At 40.4% G+C, this 27,776-nt stretch overlaps 1 protein-coding gene across 4 annotated transcripts in view; it reads right to left on the bottom strand.

Moving 5' to 3' along the window:
* The window catches only part of LOC141801688 (MAM domain-containing glycosylphosphatidylinositol anchor protein 2), a 259,025-nt gene that overhangs the window by 80,457 nt on the left and 150,792 nt on the right, over positions 1-27,776 (bottom strand). For 2 of the 4 annotated variants that reach the window (XM_074684831.1, XM_074684830.1), the window contains exons 8-10: positions 17,884-17,975; positions 17,544-17,781; positions 2,910-3,230 (exon numbers count right to left, since the gene is read on the bottom strand). In XM_074684831.1, the coding sequence (XP_074540932.1) occupies positions 2,910-3,230; positions 17,544-17,781; positions 17,884-17,975 (651 nt within the window). The remainder of the gene's footprint in view (positions 1-2,909; positions 3,231-17,543; positions 17,782-17,883; positions 17,976-27,776) is intronic. The other 2 variants (XM_074684833.1, XM_074684832.1) reach the window with 1 other exon arrangement.

Below are 27,776 nucleotides of genomic sequence, written 5' to 3' on the forward strand. Positions count from 1 at the left end.
CTTTCGTTTTTTTGATTGCTGCTGTGACTCCAATTTCATTCTACTTATTACAATGACAATAAAGTTCTATTCTATTCTATTCTATTCTATTCTATTCTATTCAATTCTATTCTATTATTTTCTATTATTTTCTATTCTATTATAGAGAGCATGGGGTTGCTTCATAATAAACCCCTTCCCTCTGAAGTGGCATGCACTATCCTTGGTGCTGAAATTTTCAGCCCTATTGGCAACTTGTTTCCCTTTTGTATTAATGTGAGCTGGATATAGTGGCCTTAATATCCGTTTAATAAACATTTTCTTAGTCTAATGAGTGTCTATTTGAAAGATAGACAATTGATGTCTTACTAATGTGAATTTGAAAACTAGACATTATCAGCAGGGACCCGAAAGAATGCATAACCCTTTCCGAATTGGTAGTCTATTACTGGTCCTGGTCCTCTGTGGTGGTTAAAATTTTTTTGTCATACTAAGCTTGAGGTTTAACACTGTGTCTAACTTGATGAACTAGGTTAACTTTTGTTCTGAGTTTGGATAAAGAAAAAGTGTACATGGTGAACTCATTTATGTGGTACAGATAACAAATACCCAAAAGTCTTCATTTTGTTGGAAGACTTGTGTTTCTGTGCCCTTAGTACCTTTAAGTTCTCTTAATCTCTTATATCATCGCTTAACTTAATCCAAAGAAAGCCTCTTGGTTTGGGCAGATCTTTTTTAAAAATGTATCTTTCCTTTGTTAATTTTTTAATTCTTTTTTCAATTCTTTTGATAAAAAGTTTCCATTCTTTGAATGCATGCATACAAAACATTTTCCTAATTGCTTTGTAACTGTGGGCATTGACTCAGAAGTCTAGTCAGTTGGAGCTTCTGTTTTGCTTTCTGACTGTAATTGTCCTGCTCAGAGAGAAGTTTCAGACCAAACATATTAGGTGCTCCTGCTGCTTCCCAAATGTTAGGAGAGACCATTGTGAGCTCTTTCCTGCTTATTTCTTGAGGCACTAAACTGCTCTCTGCTAAAATGGAGCAGCATCATCCACCCATTGATTCTTTTTAAGAGCAGCTGATACGTAGACATGTTTGTTTAATGTGGATTACTGGACAGCTGATATTTAAATGTCACAGCAATGAAAGAATAAGAAAAAAGTAAAAAAGAGCAGCCTTTTACACTGTAAACTCAAAACTTAGTGTAGTTGTCTTACTTCCTGTTAAACATGTCTTTTAAGTGTTTGTTTCAGCCAAATTCACTTGAAAAGAACAGATAAGCGTCTTATTTCAAGGTATCAAAAAAGCAAAATTGGGCCCTGAAGCTATTAACGAGTATAATAATCTGCTGAAGCAAAACTTGCAGAGATTCAAGATTCAGAGTTTGTAATTAAGTTTTTTTTCTTTTTTTTATTATAACTATTTTTTAAGTGATTACAAGAGTCTTTTAATTTGGCCTCAATAATATTTCTTCAACAGTTTCTTTCCGTGAGGCAGCAGAGCTGGCAAGTGTCACTAATTAATGAAGGGAGTCTTAGAGGCCAAATCCTTTGTTTACTTTTGGGTGTCAGCATTGACGTGTACCAAAGCCATGAACCTTCGATGTGGGCTGTCATCAATGAATAATCATAATCAATTCAGCCCCAGAATTTCACACAGTTGTCTTCAAAGCACATAAAACTCTGTTAATTCCCTTAATACAGCAAAGTGTAACTGTGGCTAAGCTGTAATATGAAGTCCATAGAAAAAAAAGTACAATAAAACTCTTAGGAATAAAATGAGGACAGAATTCTGCTCTAATCCTCAGAGCCATGAATGGAAGGGGCTGCACAGATTCTCCATTTGAGGAACAAACTTGTAGTTGGTGTGTCAAGTTCATCTTGTATGATCACCCTGATGGAGCTGTGGCTGTAACTTCATTTTTCACATTTACCACCTGTTTGGAAGTTGTTTTTTATCAAATACTGAGGATATTTCAAAGATACCCGTCAGCACAGAGTATGCTGTTTTATGTTGACACTGTGTGAAAGTAGTCTCAAAGGGACGAACTGCGGCTCAGGTTCTTCCAGATTAGCTTAAACTGAGATGGATGGATGTGAGGATTAACTAAGTAGGCCACGATGGAAACAATTTGTTTCTGGCTATAACGCTCTGTTTTTCTATTTCCTACATTCACTTGCCAGACAACGGTAGCACCCACATGGATCACTTTCATTTCCTTTCTTTCCATTTGCAGCTTGTTTCATGGGAGAGCGAAACGTAACCAGCCCCTGAATGACGGACAATAATGCTTTGAATCCCTAACGTACATTTGAAAAATCCCATTCAAATCTCCATAAATGAATATGAAATGAATACTAGCCAGAATAAATTAGCTTCTCTCTAATTAGCTGTTAAGCCATCTTTGAATGCCACATCTTAAAAAGGGTTTTTCTTATTGAGTGGGAGTGGTGGGGGGTTGAAGACCTGAGGAAATAGTTGCAATCATTCTTCTGTCAGTCTTCGACACGAGAACAATGCACAACCATGTAAGGAAACCTTAAGGTAGAAACATGTATTTCAGAGCTTTTCTGCTCTGATAATATTGGTTCAGCTTCATTTACAATCAGCAGATAAAGTACACCCCTCAGGGTAGTGGGAGGAGTCAGAGCTCCTTACTCAGACCTGACTCCGAGTACCAGGGGATTGGACTCATTTTATTGCCTTCAGAAGGAAATTGGATGGGCGTGGTACAGAGGAAATAGAAGAATGTCCAGTTTAGTCACACTGGACTGGAGGGTAAAAAGATTAATTGCACAGCGTATGAAGAAACTAAATCTTAGGAACAAATGACACACTGAGTATCGATATACACAGAAGCGTAACATGCATGTATACACACAGATACATTCACATGGATTAAAAAAGCATTAATTCAGTCTACTTACATTGAACAATCAGCTCTACAATGGCCTCCCGTGGCTTCACATTAAACCCGTTATACTGGCTGGTCTGGCAGCGATACGATCCCGTCATCTCCCTGGATACATTAACAATCCGCAGCACGCCGTCGTAGCTCTCCATCTGCATGCTGCCATCAGGCATAGGTGCCTCCTTATCCGCCCGCGACCACAGGATGATGGGCTTAGGCTTTCCTGAAACAAGGCACTCCAGCTCCACTGTGTCACCCTCTCGGGCCACCAGGGGGGACTTGCCCCGAGGGACTGTCAGGCTGGGGGGAACTAAGAAAGAGAAAAACAGAGGAGGGACTGATATGGGGCTCTAGAAAGTCAGCAGGCGGGGTAAGAGGAAATGGTCGACTGAGGGGAGAAGTGGCGTGGGAGGCATGAGAAGCGAATGAACATCCAAGTTGCAATGGCGATGAGGCTTAGTCTCAGCAACAAACAGAGCTTGCAGGGAGGGACCATGCGAATATTAGCAGCAGAAATGGCCAAAACTAATCAGAGCATGTAGTTTAGTAAAACCATTAAAAAAGGCAGCAATGAGGAAGTTAAATGCAATCAAGCAATGGCAAACAATGATCAATGTAATGAGGAGCTGACAAGAAAATGCACTTTTATGGCTCGCCTTCAAATAACTGATCAATAAGAACCTTTTTATACCCAGGTTTCAATGTAAAAACAACCATTTTGGGATGGCAAAAGGGAAAGAAGTGTGGTGACAGACCACCAAGGCTGCTTCCTGGATCCATCCCAGTTACAGACTGGATGCAAACTGAATGTTTAGTGAATTTACAGAATGTTTTTGGTAAAGTCCAACACCTAGCTCAGTTTTTAACTTGGGATTCCCTGATCCCAATCTCAACCAACAGATTGTAGCCGATGATGTCAGTTTTAACCAAAACTTGGGGCAGAGCACTGACACCGCTTAGCAAAAGCAACTTTACATGTATTATAACACAGCGAGTCAAAAGAGGTAGAAGTGCAGCAGTACGACAATATCCTTAAAAACTGAAAGACAAACATCCTCTAGAGGAAAAAATGACAAATTAATTACAGAGGAGGGGGGTATATTCATCATTTTAGACAAAAAGAATGTCTCAACTCACAGCAAAGTTTGCTGCTCACAGGGTCATTTTAAACAGGATGTGATTGCTGTTTGTTAAACAACAGACATATGGATTAAACTGAGAAACTACGGTTCACTGAGTGGGAGTCTTACAGCAATGCCAAATGGACTCAAATTTAATGACCCCATGACATATTTTCTAATTGTGTTTAATCAATCCATAAACAAATACAAAAAAAATCAAGAATTATTATTGTAGCAAATAAAAGTGTCAAATCAAGATTTAGCATCAGCAGATAAGAACTATTGGAGAAAAATGGATCTGTGGTAAAAAAAATAAAATAAAAAAAAGATCAGGACTTCCTGATTATTTCTGTGTGAAAAAAACTTTGGTTTTGGTGTTAGAGCAAATATCAGTCATAGAGCTCATCTGTTCCTTTGACAGCTTTTGATCATAAAACCTTTATGGAGGCACTAAATCTGGTAAAAGGTTCCTTGAGGCAAGGTTCCTGAGTCTGCAGAAAGTACTGGCAATGGTAATAAGTACTGGAATTAAAAAAAAGAAAAAAAAATCAATTAGGAAACACACTCCACCATTCTGATAAAAAGGTTTCTAAAATAGTCTCTGGGCACTGAACATCTTCTGGCAATGGAAATGAGCGTATTGAATCAGATATAATCAAACATCATTTACATTACATTTTCTTGAGCAGCCATATTACCTCATCCTACAAAGAAACATCATTGTCAGTGTTGCTAGAATCACAAGCGTTATGGTATTGTCATCGTCACACACACTTTCATCATCACATCCAAACTCATCCTCATGGCCACACCACTTCTAAGACTGATCTTCACCAACACCATCATTACAGCGCTCATAATTCTTACCACCATCTCTTGCATCATTACCACTCCTCTCCATCGCTTTTTACTTCTCTGCCCTCCTCCTCTTGCAGCTCATCAATCTCTTCACAGCTCCTGCATACACTTCAGTGCATTTACAACAGAAACCTCTCCCGAAGGTGATTCAGCATTAGTGCTAGCCGTGTAACAAAATATGACCCAATAAATATTTTGCCTTTGTTTAACAGGCATTTTAGAGCCCTGCTGAAACAGAAGGATGACAGATAAAAGGAGTGCATGGTGCCAAATTACTGGACACAATCTCATGTTTCCTTTAGGTGTCCTGTGTGTGTCTGTGTGTGTATCTGTTCTATGTTTGGTAGGCAGGAACACTAGCCGTTTGGATCAAGCAGTCTGCTTCCTCTTCAAGCATGCTGGCCAAGTAAATTTGTTTAATTAGTAAACCTGGCAAATGGCACCGGCTCCTGGAGTGCTCTGTGTGCGAGTGCTTTTGTGTTTGTGTGTGCAAGTGTGTGTGTGTCTGAATCCAAACCATCAGCTTACTCTATTTTGTTGCACCGCTCGCAAAAATAGTTTACAGCCAGCAAGAAGAGGAGTGAAAATGTTCTCTGCAATGATGAAACCATGTCATGCTTCCCTGATGATTTTTGGAATAACTGTCATTCTGCCCAAACAATGCTGCAGCTGGAATGAAGTCAGGCCACATTGAAGTTTCACAGTGATGAAATCACCAGCAATATCCAGAAAACGAAACAGAGTCCAGCTACATTTCTTTTGACCCCATTTCTGCCTGAGTGGTAACAATCCCAGTGTCGTAACGTGGTTGACACTTGAGGTTATTCCCACTGTCCTTACACTGAGTTGAAGGGTAAGTGCTGAGACAACATTACAGTTCCAATCGATTTTCAGGTTGTGCTAAGCCCCATACTACTGTGATTAAATCAACAACTCATGCTACATCTGAGAATTAACCTCAATGTTAACTCCCGGTTGGTATAATGAAAATCAAGGGGGCTATTAGCAAAGACTCGAAATTGATTAAATTGTTGATGGGGCCAATGATTTATCAGGACCTTTGTGGCTTAGCTCTAAGGGCGATGAAAGCAATAATACACTGTAGTGAACTGTGGCATTTAGTCATTTTGGGGCAATACAAGAAATTCACCTACACCACCAAATAACTAATTTTATGCTTAAATTAAAAATATGTAAATAAACTGTCTCCTCAAATGCAGAGCAAATATATACAACATTTATAATCCTTTAATGTTTGCTGTCTAATTACTGTACAACCTCAGTACCAACAGAGTTGAAAATTTGACATTCTTTTGGAAATCAAGTAAACTTTCCCTACCCAATACAAAGCCAGCATCTGTGAGGAGATAGACCCGCGTTAGTGACTATGGTACAATTAGCATACATCACTAGGACAGCACTATCGACCCCACAAGATATTCTCAGGTTTTGGTGGCAGCAACACAAGCTGCCACCAACACAATTCCCTTTTCAGCGAGTACCTTGCATATGTTAGGGAGACACCAAACCACATTCTGCATGTATTACAACAGCATGGCTTTCTCGTAGAGGAGTCCAGGTGCAAAACTGACCCTCCCCCAAAAATGACGACACTTCATGAAAAGACAAGAGTATCAGGAGAGTCCACCCTGCAGATAAAATTCTTTATCACGCAGGAATGGAACATATCATTTTTGAAAGCCCAGAATCAACAAAGTGATATTAAATGAGGTTTGAGAAGAGGTAAAAATGCCATTATCCCAACACTATTGATGCTAGTTGCTGGTATCAAATTTAAAACAATGACAGATTTTTCAAAAATCAATAAACATTTCAATTTCAATATCAAATACTAGACTTGAAATTGAAGCCGTAATTCATGTAGTTTGGCAGGAATACTATCTGATTTCAAAAGGGGATACCCTTTTGAACACAAATGCTGTAAGTTCATCTACCAAAAATGTCAACATTAGCGCTTGCTAACAAAGTTTAGCAGTGAGAAGAGAGATCTGCTTTTCTTTGCTGAAACAGATTCCTTGGATGAATTTTGCATTAGTGAAGGACACATGAGCTGGACTGTCAAAAAGAAAAAAAAGAAAGCCACATGCAACAGTTATTCTGCAGTGGTCTGTTCAAACCTGACAGTCTGTCAATAAAATGTAGAGTGAGGTTACGTTAGCTCTGCTTGGTGAGGTTGTAAGCTCTGGTCAGTCATTACAAGGATTTGCTAACAGAAGTTATGGACATGTTTCAGATACAGAGCATATGAGCGGAGCAGAGTGTGAACAAGCAGGAAGCGGAAGAGCCAAATCTTAAAATGAGAGAAAGGCAGGATTTTTTTCCTTGTGAAGAGTAAGGCGGAGCAGACGCTGTCCTGTTCAATCACTCATTTCCACTCACAACAAGAGTCTGATGCATGCCCATATCTGGCCCAAAATCTATTAAGTACAGTATCCAAGTATAAATATTTTATTACCTCCCACCTATTTGGGGCCTAAGGCTTCAATTAAGGAAAAGTAAAATTTGCATGCACATATTTTTGTAGCAAGTGTGGAACAAAGACGCAATCTTGGTTGAGTGCTGAGCAGCAATGGGCAGACCGGCATGTGGGACTTTAAGCAGGAAGCGACGGAGGTGGGAACTTCAGGTAACGAGCACTGGAAATTCTCTCTGCTCACATGTTCTGCTCAGAGCACCAAGCTGTGAGCAGTGTCAAATATAGCCAACTACTAAACGAGTTAATCTGAGTTTACAAAGTTATGTGTCCGTTGGTAAATAAATGTGTTACCTCGTAACTTTATAACTTGTAAAACGTTGTCTTGAACAAAGAGAAGTAGTCTGAAAAAGAAGCTCTGCTCTTTGCTCATATGCTTTAAAACAAGCGCATGCCACAAGTGCTCATGGGAAACAGAGTCTTTATCTTGGAAAATCTCTAGCTATTCCAAATAGTCCTCACAGCTCCCTTAATAACTTTCCTGAAGAGTCTTTTACACAGAAGCAGTCAATCAGACAGTTTCACACACTACTGTAGGTTTTCTTATACACAACTCTTGATACGTTGACATCATTAGCATGAGCTAACAATGGCTGACCATTCACAGATACATCTTGGCAATGCTGACTGTCATCAAACTAGTTGCAAAAATGAATTCTGCCAAGGCAATGACAGCGCACGCTCATTTCATTCTCTTACACTCACTGATTGGTATTCACACACCGTCTCCACCGAGGCAGCCAGGTGTCAAGAGCTGACATATTTCTTTTCACAGCATACTTTCTCCACTTTTCCCAACGTTGCCTTGTGTCCAAACAGTAAAATGGTGAATTGACAGCAGCAGTATGAGGGGGGAGCAGAAAGCATCCATTAACCAGTACAGGAGAGGTGTGTTCACTGAGTTGCCATCATTACACCTGGCCTTTCCACAGCCCAGATTAGAAAGGCAATTACAGCTGTCTGCCTATTGGGTTTGGCAGCATGAACACTGGCCATCAGCTGCCATTGTCTGTCTCTACACCAACATTCAACAAAAAGCAGCACACACACACTCACTCACACACACATCCCTCCTCTCTCCCCTGCTTTCTCTGTTTATCATTCTCTCTCCTGCCTTCTCTCTCTGTCTTTCCAAGCAAACACCCTGCCTCTGTGTGAGAGACTGACCGCTGAGATGCTCAGTGTGGCACAGAGCCCGCTACTGGTCTCCACTGTGCTCTCATTGTGCCAAAGCCATCCAAATGCCAGTGATGCCTGCAGGGCATGCCCACTATGTGCGTATGCTTGTATAGTGTGTCTGCTAGGGCAGTTTTGTGTCTGTGCGTGCGTGTATAGCCGAGTGTTTCTGTTCTTGCCCACGGGTGACACCATGCTGTGATCCTTATTCAGTTCCTCGATGGGATGATTCTGGTGGTTGTTGTTCACTGGAAATCATGTTACAGTGAGTGTGTAAGCATTTGCGCTCTTTTGGTCTAAATTAGGGATTGGACCCCCTTGTTTGCCTCAGTAGTTGCCCGTCTCAAAAGCTGTAACTGCTGTGATCAGTGTCAAAGCACAGGGGATGATTATTGTACCATTTTGGAGCTATATGCAAGCTGACTGCAAAATGTGAAACTATCTGGTACTTTTTGCATTTTTTAACAGCAATGATGTGTTTATGAGTGCACAATCTATCCACTGCCCCCTTTTTTGGGTAAGAGCCATGACATCACTCCTCATCACCATGGCAACATCCAGCTCTTCACTACTGCAACTCCTGCAGAGTATGTGTCTGTATGTGTGAGAGTGTGTGTGTGTGTGTTTCGACGGCTCAAGGCCAATGAGTTGGTCACAATATGACAGGACTCACTGCTCCTCTGAGTCCTGGACCTCTGGGGACAAAGAGGAGTCTCTTAGGTCCACTGTGGACATGTTTGTGAATCTGTGTGCATTTGTGTGTGTGTGGACAAGCTTTGCATCTACTCCCCAAGCTGCTGAAGTGTAATAAATATCCACAGATGTGTTAAAATTGGCTCAGTGCATTGATACACATCTGAGACACACTCAGACCGCTACTGTGTGTCTGTTTTTTTGATCTCCTTCCTGCTCCCCTGAGATTTTATAACTTATCTTGCGATCAATCAAACAAGCCCCTTATGAATTCACAAGGCTGAGTCTGTGGAGCAGCGGGCTTTCAGTACTAAAGCTCTCATGGGCTGCAGTTTGATTTGTAACCACAGTGCTCTCTGTAAAGTTCCCTTTTCTGCTTTCTTTCTTTTGACATTTACTCAGGCAGGCAGAGCGAAAGAAAAGCCTACAGCCCATTTTGGCACAAGTACACACCTCCAATACCTCCACTTTTGGTACTGCTAAGTGGTGAGCAACTCCCCTGGACGGAGCAGAGTTTATGTACATCGCTCAAGGGGCCTCGGCAGTAGTTAATGAGGGAGGGAAGAGTACTTCTTATTCATGTGTTCCTCCCAGGTTTTTCCCAGCTGGACAGGGAGGTGATTTCCCAGATGGCCACCTCATAAAGCATGACTTCAGGTGGTGCAGCTGAGGATATAAGCAGGGATGCTAGCCATAATGTGCAGGGTTATCCAGTCTTATTAACATATTTTATGGATGAATAGAAAAGTACTCACAGAATACCTACAGTTTCCACTTTCGACTGACAGTTTAACATACCCCTGACCTCTTTGAATCCACATTGTAGTATTGTGTGACTGACAGATTCAGCAGCCAAAGTCTTCCTGAGAAAACATCACAGGTGTTGGGCTGGCAGATGCTGCCAGGTGGTTATGTGCTTATCATTCTAGAAGTGGCATGACCGCGGCAACTTCTGTTGTCATATGGCACACATCTCAGGACAGTAAACCAGCTTTGAAGCAGCTGCTAAGTCCTTTCATCCCAGTTCATGGCTCACTGGGCCTGTTCCTGGACCTCTACTGGGCTGTTAATCCAACGCTGGAGTGTACTGGGCTCAGATGTCATTATTCTGGTCCAGTGGTCCAGTTCACAGCTCCTAACTAAACAATGATCAGGGACATTTAGTTTCAGGTTTTTGGGTTTCATTTGCTCACTTATTCTGCTCCCTAAATCTGTAAAACGAAAAAAAGCAAAGTCATCTGGCTGGATTCCCTTGTGCTTAGGGCTAAAGGTGGTCACAGATTTTTATTTACAGAGTCAAAAATGGGTTGTACATTTATGTTGTAGGTAATGTTTAAAAATCTAATTATACATTATAATTTTTTGCTTTTCTTTTTCACAAGTTATGATCTACTTTGAGGGCGTATTAAAAGTCTTTTCAGTCTGTAACTTAGTGTGAGTTTTGAGACTCAAGTTCTGAATTGGATGAGCAATAAAAGTGAAAGTTATATGAAGAAACTACACTTTATGGTCTTAGTTCTTTCATATTATTTCTTTTATTCATTGAATTTATGAGAGAACAGTTTTATCTCAGACTTATCCATTCACTATCCTAACTGCACTTCCCCTTTTGGATGGAAAGAGGCTGGAGCCTATCCCAGCTATTGACGGGCAAGAGGCAGGGTACACCCTGGACAGGTCTCCAGCCTATCATGGGGCTAACACCTAGAGACAGACAACCATTCAAGCAGACACAGATGCTGGAATCCTGGAATCATACCCCGAAACTTTTTGCTGTGAGGCAATAGTACTAAGCACTGCACCACCGTGCACCCTGTAGTTTTCTAAGAGTGTGCCATTATCTTTTTGCAAATTAGGCTTGAATATGCTGCATTGTCAAAAAAGGTTTAATTTGGAAAAGGAATTCCCACATGATAGCTGGTAACGCCATGGTACAGCAACATCATTGACTTTTAAAACATTTTTTTCTGTCCTGTTTTACTCTGATTCTGTCTTTTTACACTTGAATTTATGCTGATGTGGTGGCTTTGCATTACTTTATGTATCTCTTTTTTAGATGTGGTACTCATATTAGGCTTTCAACAGTAGCATAACAAGTTAGCGCTCTGGTTTTAATTTCAGATTTAAATATGTCAGCTGGAGCTGGTGTCAACTCATGGAGATATTTAGCTAAGAAAATTTATTTTTGTTTCTCCATTTGTGTGGGTGAGGGTTGGCATTTGGTATTATTTGGTGAGACAGCTGAAGAGAGACAGAGTATGAAGAGAGAGTGGGCAACAGGATTAAGAACTGAACCTGCCACCAGCGCAAAGAAGACTGTAGACTGTAGGCGTGTGCTGAGCTAAACCAGCACCCCAAAGGAAAATTAGCTTTTATAGACTGGCTAAAGAAACTAAACTGGGTGACACCTGATATATGCTTGCTCCCCCCTCTGCCAGAGTCACCACTGCCTGGGACCTTAACTGTGCTCTGTATCTGAAACATGTCCACCACATTCCCAGTATCCACCTGCAGGCTCAACTGAAGTGTTTGAGACAATATCTCCTCTCTCCTCGGTTTCTGCATGTAAAATAAATCAACAGAAACTGATGAAATTGGAGTTCACAAATATGAAGTGAAGTATCTGTCAGTGTCTGTAGCAGTGATGTTCCACCTGTACAACCTGAGCCATCTGACTGGACGGCCAGTTACAGTTGCTTATTTGGGTAACACTTTACTTTGGAGATTTGTAAATTTAATCGTTCTTAGGTAATAATTCGACAAAGTTTTTTCTTATTTCTTTGAAATTACCCCCAAAATTTCATGAGAATTTGGTGAAAATTAGCACATAACTTCTGGCCAGATTCTGTTTTGCAGTGCGCCTGTGATCTCAGTGTCGATCACAATCAGGTAAGGCCAATTTACAACCCCACTCTTGGTGAATATCACATCTGAAGCCTTCAGTTGTATCATGTAAAACATTATAGGCCTGATCATAAAGGTAGATTATTTTGCATGTGATCTCAATTATGTGTATAAACAAACTCAATTCTAGAGAAGATGGTGAAATTAAATGACAAATAGCTAACTATCAACTGCTTATTGGGAAACTGAATTATTCACTTCACAATCCAAAGGTAGTTATCAGAGGAAACAATGAAACTAACTTCTGTATTCAAGAACTAAACAGCTATTTATCACCTGCTTCTCTGGAAATAGCAGAAACTTTTGAATACTTCTCAAAATATTTTTTGGTGGGTTGTAATTCAATTTCAAATAAATAATTTGCTGATCATCACCTTCTTAGCTTGCAATTTGGAGTAGATTTCAAAGAAACTGGAAAAAACGGTAACCTACTAATTGTGACTTGGGACAATAAATTTGAACATTATTTGAAAGAAGTTATGTGCTAATTTCAAAGAAATAACTTGGTCTAATTATTAAACCTAAGTGTGATGAAATATGCAGACCTCTAAAATTAAGTGTTACCCTAATTTATTAAAGCCAGTATTGCTTTTTCAGTCTGCTTTATATGTAAGGAATTTAAGTCATTAATTTGTCCTTGTTGTTGTAATAATCTACATGAGGAATGCAAGAGTGGAAAGCTTGCAAGGTAACAGAAGCCACAGGGCATGGAGCTTCAACAGTCAATTAAAATAGACAGAGTATATCACTGCATATTTAATCACTACATATTTATTCATTCATTTCTGTTTTTGATTTAAACTTGACATACCTACCCAAAAGCAGACAAATAGCAAAGATATGAGACCAAATTAACAATTATTGGTTTTTATATTTTTCATTGTTTGCTCAGAAAGTTGTTGGAACAGCTCCTGTTGTATACACACACACACACACACACACACACACACACACACACACACACACACACACACACACAAACACACACACACACACACACACACACACACACACACACACACACACACAAACACACACAAACACACACAAACAAAGGAAAGCAATAAAAGAGAATCGACATCTGACCAACATCAACAAACAACCGCACTCTGTGAGAGCACCACATGTCCAAACACAGAGGCTAAAAGCAGCAAACATCTTGTTTCTAACCACGGTGACCAAACAGCGGTTGAACCTTTGCTCTCTGTAGGTGAGTCAGGATGCAGACCAGGTTGGTTTTTATCAGGGTCGCTGAATTTGTTGTTTAAACAAGCACATCAGCAAAGTCAACAACCAGAAGTCAAATAAGAGCTGTATGTGTCACTGTGATGCTGGCAGATCATGATGAATCAGAGTCAAACAGACCTCAGGAAGTTCAACTGACAGAGACGGAAAAGCCCGCTGAAAGCTTCTGATGACTCACACTCCTTTGGGAGAAAGAAAAAAGGAGCCTGCTCAATTGTATTTATTAAACCAGCTCATTTTTTAATCAACTGAGCACTTAATTGATTTGCTTAATTCATTAACTGCAGTGATTCCTGAGATTGACAGAAACACTGGGTGGTGCCAGAGTTTCAGGTGTGAGGGGGATGCTAATTGAGCTACTCATCAAAGAAGGATTTATCTCCCCTGCGAAGAGGAAGGGGTGACTTTCAACACTAATACTTTGAGATCATCAATCAGACTGTGGACGAGCTTCTGTCATGTCCTGTGGCTCAGAAGTATCAACAGAAACATTTCTCCCCTTATTTAAAGGACAACCACGTTGGCAGAATTAGGTGTTTATAGTAATTATGAGAAGACGGGTGCAATAAGTGGGTATCAGCGTTGCGATGAAGACTGGCTTTAAATGTCAAGACTCTATCTGTAATAATTCTACATGCTATTAAAATTTTATCTCCAGGACAGTCCCTGAGGTACCTCTGGTGGGAAGTCCCACACATTTCAGAGCCACAGTCAAAGAAAGTCAATAATTACAACATTCACAATAATCCTTGAAGGCACACCCGCAACAGACGGACTAATCAGTGGATTAATAGGCTGCTTTCTGTTAGAAGTTTATGAGATGTTTTACACCACTGCTCGTAACTCTTTTCCGCTGCTCTTGTGTCTTGTGCTGTGTTTCTTTTAATTCTGACAGTATCCAAAGGGGAGGTTTGTCCTCGTTTCCTGACCATGCTCATAAATAGGCATGAAAATTCAATCTCTGGGACAAGAAAAGGGGTTGCTTATTCAACAAGCATGTCATGATAGTAAAAGGTAAAGAAGATACCATGACAGCTGTAAAAATCTAAAGTTAAAAATCAAAAGTTAAAAGAATGAAAGATGCTAAATATTGTCTTTAACAGAGACGCCCTGCAGGCTGAGGCTGGGCTTGGGGTTTGGAATCTGGATCCTGTAGTCAAATCTTGGAGCAGCCATTGCAATCTGAAGTGTTCTGACTCGAGACACTTAAGGCTCTTTCCAACCTCTTCCTCAGCATGAAACCCTGGCAGACCTACAGTGTAATCTCCCCTAAATGCTTTTATTAAGACTTCTAATTGCAGCTTGGGTTTTCTCAGTTCAAGAGAACAAGCAGAGGAACAAAAACAGGGCTTATTCAGCCCAAAACAGGCTTTAGGCATATGGCGAGGCAGAAGCACAGAGTGCTTTAGTGCTCAGAATTTACATGGTGCAGTTCTGTGAAGACACTTTTTTTTTGATTGGTGACATAAATCAGGCAGAGAGCTCTCAACACATGACAGCGTTTCTCCAGAAAAACAGCCCGAGCACATCCAGGTACAGCAGCAGCAGCAGGAGGAATTATAACAGGCAGAAGCAAAATTCATCACATTATGTCCGATGACAGGAACAGCCTCTCTGTCAATGCAACACTTTCATAATGTTTCATACCCACCCATGTGACTGGAACAGTGAAAGCTTAAAAGGCAATCACATCTGAGCCTTAAGGAAACCTTTCATTTCATATGATCACAATAGAGTCAGTCATTTCCTCGTCTCTTTACCCAGTCAGAGGGTGTGTTTTTTTTTAAACACACTAGAGGGTCTGTGTTAATGCATTGGCAGCACCCTAGCACTCCAAAAGAAGAGACTTCACTGCTTAAAAGATAATGAGGAAACAAATCTTGGCAGGTGCGATTGATCCCACTGTTTTATAGTGCTGGGATTATCAAAGGATTATCTAACAATAATTATGCACCCAAGGTCGATGCGCCGCTTTCATGTTCATGCTGTGAGTGGCGGCGAGGTGTGTAGAAAATCAAGCCAGTGAGATACAGTGTGCAGATATGCCTGGTGATGCATGAGCATGGGTTTGAGAGTAGAAGAGGGAGTAAGCTATGAACCCATTTGTAAAGTGCAAAAAGGTGGAAAACACACGCCAGAGCATAAGAAAAAAAACAGATATCTTTTGCACCAACACCAGCTCATGTGGATAATACACATTGACAATCAGGGAATGTTGTATTTAGTCTTCTCCTGACCAAGGCGTCTTAAACAGAGGAGTCAGGTGGTGGCCAGTGAAGTAATGTGAAGTGATAAAGAAGTAATCCACAGGTGTGCCGCAAAATGATTATCTAAGAACTAGAGATTAAGATAAAAAGGAAAGAGTTCTCTCTTTGTCTTTCTAACTATTGCATGTCACTGTTATTTCAGAGCCTGTAGGAAGTGAGTAGTACAAAATCTATTGTTAACTATTCAAAATGTGCCACAGAAATCTTCTGAAAGTTAGGCTCTCTTTTGTTGCAAGTGAAGGCTTCTTTCTTCTCCACTCTGACAGCGAGAGGGTTGATTGATGCTAAATCTAAAACAATAGACAGAAAAACTGACATTTGACGGCAGATTTGTTCTTTTGTTATTTGCTTCTAGATGGAGAACTGATTTTCAAGCACCTACGCTGTGCCATCTTTTGATTTGAATGATGTACAAAAGAGCTGCTGAGAATCTCAAAGGCAGAAAACCAGCAGCTGAAACAATCTGTTACTATAGCACTACTCATCATGCCATGATTGAAACTACAATGATGCAGCTCAGTAGACGAGGCGGACTGGTATGTTGTGTTACTCACATGCTGTACACATGTATGCAAGCGTTAGTCAGAACAATGGCGGAGGCAGCCAATTAGATGGGAGGACGATGAATGTTAAGTCTCTGATTAGTCAGACTGATGGAGTCAGTTTTGGTTCACAGGAGTCCAATTAATTTAGAGCAGCTAACAGACATTACAGAAGAAGACAGTGGCTCTTGAACGACCGACAGTCTGGGACAGATCAGTCAGAGAGTGAAGACTAGAATACAAACATGTTCCTGAGAGGAAAGGTTCTCGATTTGAGTCAGTCCACCCAGATCAGACACTCAAAAATCTGTATAGTGCCGCTTTTATCTGCACACAGTGAGTCTTTATACTTGGAGTTTTGAAAGCCTTGAGAGTGGAGCTGCCTTCTCAGCAAAGTAGATTGACAGACCTTTATTGTCCTTTTACAAGGAAATGTGTCGCCACAGTCTGTAAAAAGCACACACACGGTCTTCATGCTGCTGAAGAACAAAAAAAACAGAAGAAAATGTGCCAGTGCCATTCAATTTGGAGTTGTCAATTCAATTGGAAACACATTTCTCCTACTTTTTTGTCCCATTGAAACTTCCTTAAAAAGGCAGCACATACAAGAACTGTTACATAAACTCCACAAACAAAACTCAGTTTATCTACTGTGCAGGGATGAAGAGTTGTCACTGGCAGAACATGAGAGTGAAGGTGCACAAAAGCATCTGCTTTGCTTTAAAAACACAAGTGGACAAATGTGTGTTTCAAAGATCTGGTTAAGCTGACCATGTAAGGGCAAAATATGTTTCACACAACTTGGTGTTACTTCTCCTTATTGCTATGGTCCTTTACTTCTACATTCCAGCTTTCCTGGTCAAATTTAAGAACAAGAATAAGAATAAGAAAGATTTTAATATTTTCCAAGTTGAATTATAAATAATCTTTTTTCTATCCAGACAAATATTAGATTTAATATTTAAGAAAGTGAAAAATAGGCTTTTTCTGCTTAGCCTTGATCTTTAATACGTATGAATATTGCAAAACAATTGAGTTTCACATTATAATAAATTACTTTGAGTTGTACTTTAACTGTTAGTCACAACTCAACATAATTAGAGAAAGTCTAAAAGTTCTCAAGGTTTGATTAAAAATACTAAATCTAGACAAATACCCAAACAAAAAAAAAGTCCCTTGCCAACAGTCCAAGAAAAACCGCCACTTGCTTTCTTTGCTTTGTCAATGAGCACTTTGAATTTGTGTGATTAAAACAGGAACATGATGATGTCTGTATGAGAGTGTGTTTGCGTTAAATGTGAGAGGGGTTTGTGAAGATGTGTCTCTGACACAAAGGGGTGTGAGGCTCACCAGTTGTGGACGAGATGTTCACATCGATGCTGATCTCTGGGATGCCTCCGCCCTTCAGTGCTGCCACACAGGTGTACGTGCCAAAGTCGGTGAACTTGAGGTCTATGATGTCCAGGTTGGTGGTCCCAGGGGAGATGTCGGGGTCGGTTTGAGTGATGACCATTCGCTCCGAGCTGCGCAGGGCACGGCCGTTCTTTAGCCAGCTGAAGGTTAGCTCTTCTGGTGGGGTCGCCTCCACCTGGGATATACAGCAGAAAATAGATATGTTACTTTATGTAATGCTCCACTTTATCATTATTAAAGGACAGCATATCTCAGCACTTCAAACTCTTTTCTGTACCTGACAGGATATCTTTACTTCACGTCCAATCTGGATGTTGTCGTCGTTGTGGTAGGGATCAGGAGTTATCCAGAATCTGCCCTTTTTCAAAGCTGTGAAGAGACAATTGACTTCATCAGAGCAGAAATCACAGAACTAATGACCGGGAACAAGAACTGAACTTGATCTCTTTTGGGAAAGTCAATAAAATACCAAAAGCTTTAAACGTGTACTTTCTTTATGACCAGCAGGGGGCCAACTAAGTGGTTTTAAGCAGTTACTCTCCCATAGCAGTCTATGAGGGAAAAAAAACATACTTCTTGATTGATTTACAACTTCTGTATATTTTACCTACATGTTTTGTTTTCTCCTCAAGTCTTTAACATATTGAGGTTTTGTTTCTGAATCACTGTCCTATCTAGATTTAAAATTGATGTTAAAGCAGAGTAATGCTTGGGTATCTAGGTTGCTAGGCGCCGCCCTGTTGGCTATGGCTGTCTTTTGCAGCAGCTCTCTCTTCTTTGTCCGTTTCTTGTTATTTTTTCGTCTCTTTTTCGTAATCTTTGTATTTGGAGTGGATCATTACTTCGTATGGCTCATTGGACACCAAACTTTTTGTGGCTTCAGTGATATTTTTACAACTTTTTCTCCTGTGTTTGTCTGGAGATCCTACATGTAGCCATGGCCACACTGTTTACATGTAAACCCAGCTGTTAGCAGCCTGTAGCATGTCAATGCTAACTGGTGTAAGGCCTGATGTTTTCCCACATGGTGAGGAGAAGGAGGTGAGGACAGCATGCTGGTTCTCAGGTGTGAGCTAAGAAGTGACGACATGGACCTGTCCTTCCATCCATCGTTGTTGGGAACGTAAGATCTATCTCCAATAAGATGGACGAGCTAGCTGTGCTAACCCAGCAACAGAGGGAATACCAGATGGCAGAGTAGCATCATGCTATTCACAGACATGGCTAACGGAGCTAACATCAGACACCAACGCCATGTTGGAAGAGCTTCGCCTGCTGTGAGCAGACAAGATCCAGGAGACAGAGACTGAACAGATGCTGAAGAAGCTCAGTCCTGGACCCTGTGGAGGTGGAGGCTGGCTGAACTGGAGAATGATGGACAAGCTGTCATCATCTATTTTCTTATGGACCTTTTTGCACCTCTATACACTTTCTTACTTTTGTTTTTTTGATTGCTGCTGTGACTTTAATTTTGATGTACTTGTTACAATGACAATAAAGTTCTATTCTATTCCATTCTATTCTATTCCATTCTGTTCTATTCCATTCTGTTCTATTCTATTCTATTCTATTCTATTCTATTCTATTCTATTCTATTCTATTCTATTCTATCTGCAGGTGATAGGTTACTACCACCAAAGCTAGCTGTAAACCATGATGGAGACAAAGCACTGGCCATCTATCTAAGCTTGTTTTCCTACAAAAAAAGTCTATTAGGGTTCTGAAAATAAATATGGTGGGGAACACAATTCAAACTACATGGTTTAAAAAGAGAGTTCAAAAACCAATCGGTGACTTAATCTGCATACTACCACGTCTTTCGTATTCACTTTCGTATTCTACTATTTGCACCTTCCATTTAATCTCTCAGCAAATAAAACTCTCACTCCATGGGACATATTCTCACACACCTGATGAACTATGTGAACTGTAGGATCGTATGCAAACGTTAATTTCATTTTCTCATCAAGATGTGGCGTTTTTCACAGAGCTTTGAAATAAGCCAAAAGTTTAAGAGAAGACACGTCTACAACTTCTGCCTCTGCTTTAAGAAAACAACAGCTAAAGTTGAGCTTCTGAAGCAGCTAAGGGGTCAAACAGAGAACTTCACAGAAAAATGAGAATCCTGTTTGTTTTGACGACAAACGCTTTGAACTCAAATTAAAATTGATAGCCACTGAGTGTAGAATCCTGCAGCAGGTTCACACACAGACACACACGACACACTCACACAACTTCACATAGAGAGACACTGTGAAATTGGAGAGATACCTAACAAAATATCCACCATTTCTAATCTAATTTGGTTTGCAAACTCTATTTTCAAAGCCTTGCTTCTCTGCAATGAAAAAAGAAAAAAGAAAATGATTTCATTATAATGCATGCTGTATTGGTTTCAAACCCCGTGCCTCTACTGTTCAATTCATCTACTCCATGAAGGAAAAAAAAAGCTGACGGCACCATGGAAATCTTTTCATCTGGCAGTTCCCAAGTGACATTATCATATTCAGTTTGGTAAAGGGAAAACGAAAAACAAAACCTGCATGTCAGATTTAAACACAGGAAATTGAATGTGCAAAACTGTGAGATGCCTGCCGAGCTGCACTTTGAGGGGAGCGATGAGTGACGCGCCTCCTTGACACGATCTTCCTGCATGTGTTTGAAATCAGCGTCAGCAGGCGGTGAACCTGGTTTAAGACGTGTGTCAGATACAAATATTACAACCATGTCAACAGTCACAAAAGCTCACAAACAATGGCGAGTGTTTTCACTCAGTCCTGTGTCTCATACTTTCCTTTATCCATCAATCAGATATGAGACACTCATTCTCGAGCTGTCACTGTCAGAATGATGTGCAGCATACATCAGTTGCCTTTACAGTCACATAAAGGTATAATAAATGTCATTACCTGTAAGTCACATTTTTTTCCCTAAACGACACACACAAACACACCATGCAAATCAGTTACATTCGGCCAACCTACACACTGTAGGTATAACGACACAGTGTGGAGTCTATTCAGTGAGAGTATTTGTGAAGAAGCACATGTTTTAATCAATCTCACATGTCAGAAAGAGACGCAAACAGATCTGTAGCTCTTTCTCAACAGTTTGAAAAGGCTTTTGTGTTCCAGGGACATGCTCAGAGGAGTTTGTGGCTGTAAAAAAGTGTAATCTCTTACACACACACACACACACACACACACACACACACACACACACACACACACACGCACGCACGCACGCACGCACGCACGCACACACACACACACACACACACACACACACACACACACACACACACTAAGTCATTGTCCTGTCACAGGTGACAGCAGATAAGTATTTAGACTAACTCTCTTTTTCCTGAACTTTCATTCCTCCAGTTTAAGAATATCCTTCTATAAAATAAGTGAAAAAATTAAATAAAATAAACACATCCTGACACTTGAGAATCCATGGTCAAGCCCTTTTTCTCCAGGTCTCTTCAGGTCACCTCTAGTTTTCTTCATGAAGTTGTTCATCATGTGATCCGCTAAAGGCCGACCTCTTTACACAGTGAAAGCCACACAAGGCCAAGCACACAGTGCACCTAACTCTGAAGCACTGTATATGTCCGTATTTCTCCTCAGTACTTTTGTTTCTTCATGGAAAAGATACAGCTCTGCACATCTGCTTATCATAAAAGATGGAATAAAAAGTTCTTGAATTTCAAAGAACAAGGTTACATAGAGGATGGCTGTCTTTACCTTGAGAAGAAAGTGGTGAGCCACTCAAAAGATCCAACCTAAATAAAGCTTTAGAGTCTTTAGAGTCTCCAAACCCTGTGCCTCTACTGTTCAATTCATCTACTCTATGAAGAAAGAAAAAGCTGTTGGCACCATGGAAATCTTTTCCTCCGAACAGAGAAATGAACTTACAGAACAGTTGTGTCATAGGGTTCAGCAGGTGAGGCTTTATGTAAGAGATCCATTTAATCAACCATGTCTTTAATATGTTTAGAGACAAAGAAAGAAAGAAAGAAAAAAAGAAAGAAAGAAAGAAAGAAAGAAAGAAAGAAAGAAAGAAAGAAAGAAAGAAAGAAAGAAAGAAAGAAAGAAAGAGACACTTTTTTATTTGATCCTATACTCAAACAAAGTTCGGGTTAATGTATGGTGAACAGCTGATTATGCAATATTAGAATTTCACCAGGATGAGCATGACCCACCATCACCTTGTTCCCATAGTAAGAAATTAATCAAACTGAAAAATATGAAAAAATTACTTAAAAAAAAAAAATTTTAGTTAAAAAAAAACTGATCATCTTGAAAAAACTCTTGTTGGCAATCTATTTCAGAAAAAAAATAACTTACAGAAAACAAACATAGGCCTGATAACTGGCGGTTAATTACACTAAAATAAACATTTCCTCTCAAGGCAACTTTAAACAAATTAATTTTTTTGCTCAGCTTTTTTCTGTGTGCACTCATCCAATTTTATATCAAATTTATACATCAAACTGACCAGAATAACACCAAATTATTCAAAGTAGAAAAGAAATATTCTCTATATACTTGCAGTGTTATGATTAAAAAGTTTGGAAGTGATTACTGACATAAGGGAAGAACAGATGACAGTCCACAGTGACCACTTTTTAATATCTATGATAATACAGGCACATCAGGGAGACTGGCTTTATTATCATACTGATCAGACGTTTCACTACAAAGCATCAAGGCTAACATCGGTTAAAAAACAAACTCACTGCAGTGACTGAATAACAACAATCACTTCTTCCTCACCTGAAGTAGAGTGCTGGGACGTGTTTGAGTGAGGCTCTTGAGTGGTCATTTGCAGGATATTGCAGGAAATAAACTTACTACATTAAATCTACTTTTTATTCTGAAAATAAGTCAGCTGGAGAACACTGAAAAGTTTTAGTCTCATATAAACTTAACTGCGCCCATGGCTTGAACAGATTCAAAATCAGATTCCACATGTAAAGATCTCAACTTTCTAGCTGCACCAGGAGAAGTAAAGTCTGATTTAATCATAATGGTCACTTTCTTAAACTTCTCCTCACGGTGACTCAGCCTTCCCTCATTTCCGCTCCGAGCTGCAGTTCCACATCGGAATCGCCGGCGCCTGCATGTGTGCACTCATGCATATTTCAGATATAGTTCCCTCCCTGCCTCCCCCTCCTCCTACACATTCAGTCCTCCTTTTCCTGCATTTTCTCTAGCCATAAATATTGAATGGCAAGTAGGCATTCCTGTAAATTGACCACGTTTATGTACATAAGAGATAAGTGGGCATTACTTCACCTGGTTGTAGTACACTTTGCAGGACAGCTGCAGTACCTCAAATGGTGCCTGTTCCTTTATGCATGAATCTAAAAACCAGAATTCTTTTAAAAGAAGAGGACTGTGTAGAGTGAGCGAGGTGAGAAGTACAAGGCTGCTCGACTTTATCAGGTAATGTCGAGCTGTCACTCTTCCACCACATTTTGTGATAACCAATTCTTTGCAGAAGTCACATGAATGTTTAAAGAGGGCTCTGCCGGGAACAGAACTTTCCCATTTACTCTGGAAGTGGAAGTCCCCAACTATTGTTACGTAACTTTTCAAAACATCATTAATATCTTACAAGACTGCTCCTGAGTACAGTAAGGGAAAGTGAGTATTGTGCATGTTATGCTGCACAGTAAGCAGAGTAGACACAATACTGTGGCATTGTTTACGACACAAGCTCTGTTGATATCAATGTGCATTTTGGAAGTTTTGCCAAAAAAAAAAAAAGAAAAAAAAAAAAAAAAGAAAAGAAAAGTTGCATACTACAGTTCAGCTATTTATTTTCTGGAGCTTTTATTGGTAGATAATTTTTCTAAGTTGCCATCAAAATAGATCTACTAACAAGAGAGCTCATATCCATCTTTAAGAATTAAAGAACGGCCTAGCTCTAGTGAGTCGTTCTGTGTCTTTGTACAGTTTTAAAATGTAATAAAATCATTACGGTGATGCAGAAGTAGGAATGGGTACCGAATTTGGTATTTTTATAGGTACTGGACACGAACACAGCATTGCAAGGTTATATATTGAAGAATAAATATATCAAATGCAAAAAAAAAATAGATTTCATTATTAAACAAATTGATATTTCTTTTACCACATTAACACCAAAAAAGTACCAAAAATTAGTACTGTTCAGTACCAGTACCGATTGCCAGGTATCGAGCATCGGCACTGTATTGTTTCAAATGTGAAAGGTACCCATCCCTATGCAAGAGTGTGTGTTTTGCAATTCAAAACTTCCTTCAACAGCTAAATTAAACTCTCATTGAATTGTGTATCTAATGTGGCGCTTAAATTAATCAAATTGATTTAAATTATTGCCAAACGATGAAAACTCTCCATCATCAGCAGTTAACACAGAGAGTGGTGAAGTGGGCTGAAGAGACAATTCAATGCGACATGAGCAGCCCCTTGAGATTGTTTTACAAAGCATTCCTCAGGTTTTAAAACACTTACATATTATTTTCTTTCTCACCATCGGTCATGTGAAAAAATAGGGTCTAACACCATTAACTACGTAGAAACAGAGATGAAAAGTCCCTGCTGTCTCTTACTGTACAAATGTGAAGCCAAAATACTTGCATGCAATGAAGACTGACTTTCACACTGGTGACAGTCTGCTCTTTCACAAGCCAAACACACACAGTAAACTCACAAATAAAATGGTTACAATCTCCACATCAGGTTGATACAGTCTTCACTAGAGCAGCTTTTTTGTGTTGATTGGACAAGCAGACACATGGTTTATGGTTTAATGACTTTTCATTTAATGAGCCACATTCCTCAAGAGAGCTGTCACTGAAACTGAATTTCTCTGAATGAAACACATGGGTAAAATAAGAAGTATCTGAACTGAAACTATTTAAGTGGGAAGTTTCAAGTATAGAATTTTTAGTTCTGAAAGCTTTTTTGAGGTTGGCTACTATTAGCAGAGCTAGCATTGCGAGCTGACATGTTCACCTGTCTGTGCTGGTAACACAATGCTCCTGCTGAGTTATGTTATGAATTGTCTTCTGTCATTAGCGCCTGTTACATTCAGTTAGTGCAGTATCAAAGCACCGCAGCAACTGACATCAATCAGAGCTACAATGTTTCTCTAATGGCAGGTGGTTGAACCAAAGCTGAAATACAACATTTTACTTTTTTTTTCATCAACAGCAAGTGAAGACTGCTGTGTCGTACTTAAGGTTAAATGTTCAGAACAAGTGTCAAGACCAAGCTTTCATGCTAACCTTTATGCACCATAGATAAATAATACCTTTAGTTGAGAAGAGGTTTGCTTTTGTAAAGGAAAAAATAGAAAGAAATGCTTCAAATCAAATACTTTTTGTCAGAGTCAACAGAAACTGAACTTTGCAAGCCTCATAAAGATCATTTTCACTGTTTGCAGCATTGGAGTATTGAGCAGCATCAGTTTACAAAATACCACCACTTGTTCAGGGCAGAGTATCAGAGTCTGTGTGCTAGGCGCTTAATAAAGCAGAGATTTTCAGCACAGCAAATAAAAATATAAAAGGCACATCTCAGACACCAGCACAGAAAGTTCAGCCATGGACGACATGGGTCAGGCACTGGGGCACAAAACACAAGTTAACGTATGCATAAACAAAACCTGCGTTAATCATTAATGGATCTCAGAGACTAGTTTCCTTTTATCACCATCATTTCCTCTGATTGAGCCTTGGCTGTGGCAACATACTAAGGAGAAAAGCATTTAATGTAATGGCACCTTTACATGACAGGAGCTCCATTTGTTCATAGTGATATCATGTCAAGAGCAGAGTTTGCATTTGCATTTCATGTCTGCTGTATCCTACTTTGCTGGGAAAATTGCATGCAGTTCACTGAAGTAGTAGATATTCAAAGCACCCCCCTGGATCATTACGTACACTGTCCCTGTTTCTTTAGCCACAAACTGATCTGGCCTGCATTATTCTCCATAGCTTTAATAGCCTGTGGGAATAATGGGTGGCCTGTACATGAAAAGCACAGATAATCACAAAAAAGAAAAGCCTGGGTTGAGGCCTTCTTCCACAAAGCGCTCGTGTCGCACGGCAGGATTACAATACCACCTCGGGGGAGCTTCTTAGCAGGGCAAAAGTACACACAGCCCTGACATAGTGACTGTGACACGCACGTACAAGCGTATATAATGACAAAGACCCAATGGCATCAGTTATGAGAGCAGCAACACAGCATAAAAAGAAAAAGAATTCAATGTCTGAATGCATTTTTTTGCTTCCTCTGTGCCTCTGTCTGGACGAGTGAGAAAACACGTCTGAATCATTATCTTCCTGCCTAACCATCAGTCCATCTCATTTTTCAGTCGGTGCTGCCTGTCTGTGTCTCAGCAGGCATCACACCGTGCTCTCCATTCATTCTTGCAGACAAATATCAGCATGTGAAGCTGAACTCATCTCTCAGAGCCAGATGGATGTCGCTCTAACTGCCATTCTCCAACGCCTCATCTGCTCAGCTCAAGGTTAGACACAAAAAGGGCATCAGGCTTTAGCCCGAGTACAAAACGCACGGCATTAGACACACATGTATATTTGTACAGCCATCCAAACACCTTCTATTTCTCATTATCACCTCATGTTTCCTCACATTAGCTCCAACACATTCCCCATGCATCAGCACCTTAACAATATCACAGCCAATCATACACACATACACACACGTGTCAGTTCTTTGGTGTGAAATGAGTCCTAATCGCTGTCTCTCAACCTTCTGTTTGACCTCTGGCTTTAATTTATGTTGAAAAGGCTTCACATGTACACACAGGCGCAAAATGCACAAACAAAACCAGGCACATGCATATGTACGCACACACACACACACACAAATACACACAGAGACAGTCCTCAGGGCTGCAGCCCAAGAGAGCAGCCTGCCTGTGCCAGTTCTGGCCATCCAGCCATTTAATCTGGCATTCATGAATGGAAATGTATTCAGCTTTGGACCAGAATTTATTCCACAGCAAATTTGATAAGGGTCATTCACATGTTGATTCACATGCTGACAGCCAGGTTTTTACAAGACCTATCATGATTGTTTTCCCCCCACCAAACAGCCTAAATATAAACAGCAGGGAGCTCAGCCTGAAAGATTGCATTTTTGCTTCTCTATAAATAACAGCAAGCCTCCAATCAGAGTAACAAAGTGTGTTTGGTAGCCTGTGTGTTTGACTTTGTGCTGTGAGCTTGGATGTGTGTGCACAGAATCATTTGTGAATACGTGAGCAGGTCAGAATGATGGATGTCTCGGGCCTGTGAGCTTCACACCTGAACTCGTCAGGAACTCCTCGAGATGATGCTGAGAAAATCTGGCGACAGCTCGGCGGCAATTGATTTTGAATTTTTGAAAGCTGCAGCAACCCTCCTTTTGCATCGCACTCCGGGAGAAGACATTGTTTTCCAATAAAAGACAGGGAACACATGCACTGAGTCAACTCATATGTGTATGATGAGATGCGGAGACAAAAATGCCAAACAAGCCTCCCATCTACAGACAGTTCTGTCTCAATTCACCAAGTTTCCATTGGAGAGCTGCCTACTCATATTTGAGCTGTGGAAAAACCAGCACGGAGAATCTTCGCATTGCCACTGCAGATAATTCACTAACTGATGTTTGTTGAGAGCGGAGTGGACACCAGTGGCAGAGGAAATCAGCGTATTGACCTGTGTTTGAAGATGTGTTGCCGACCCTTAGTCCATAAAAAGGATCTGGTCAGCAGGGACATGTGGTGCCAGCAGCCTGCTGAACCGGCTATGGAGACGGCCAAGCCTTGGAACACAGTCTGGCTGGTGGGACAGTATGGCTGGAGAAACCACCATCTGCTGGGGAGAGATGTGTGTTTTCATACACACGCGGCCCCCCTTTGGCAGCATTGGTTTGAGAGGGCTTCTCAAGGACTGGTGCTGAGGGGCAACGAGCTGAGAAAGTAAACGATGAAGCTATAGAGTGACCCTGCAGCACGCGCAGAATGGACTCAGAGGAAAATCTATTGGTATTGCATGAACGCATGCAGCATATGCACATGAATATTAACAGTTTGCACGGACAGTCGACCAGGGGTTTGTTTTTCTGTCCATTTTATAATTCTCAGAGCTGAAGCCCTGAC

This window comes from Halichoeres trimaculatus, unplaced genomic scaffold (genome assembly GCF_033239565.1).
Source record: "Halichoeres trimaculatus isolate MK-OKI-2021-1 unplaced genomic scaffold, fHalTri1.1 fHalTri1_scaffold_13, whole genome shotgun sequence".
NCBI classification, from domain to species: Eukaryota; Metazoa; Chordata; class Actinopteri; order Labriformes; family Labridae; genus Halichoeres; species Halichoeres trimaculatus.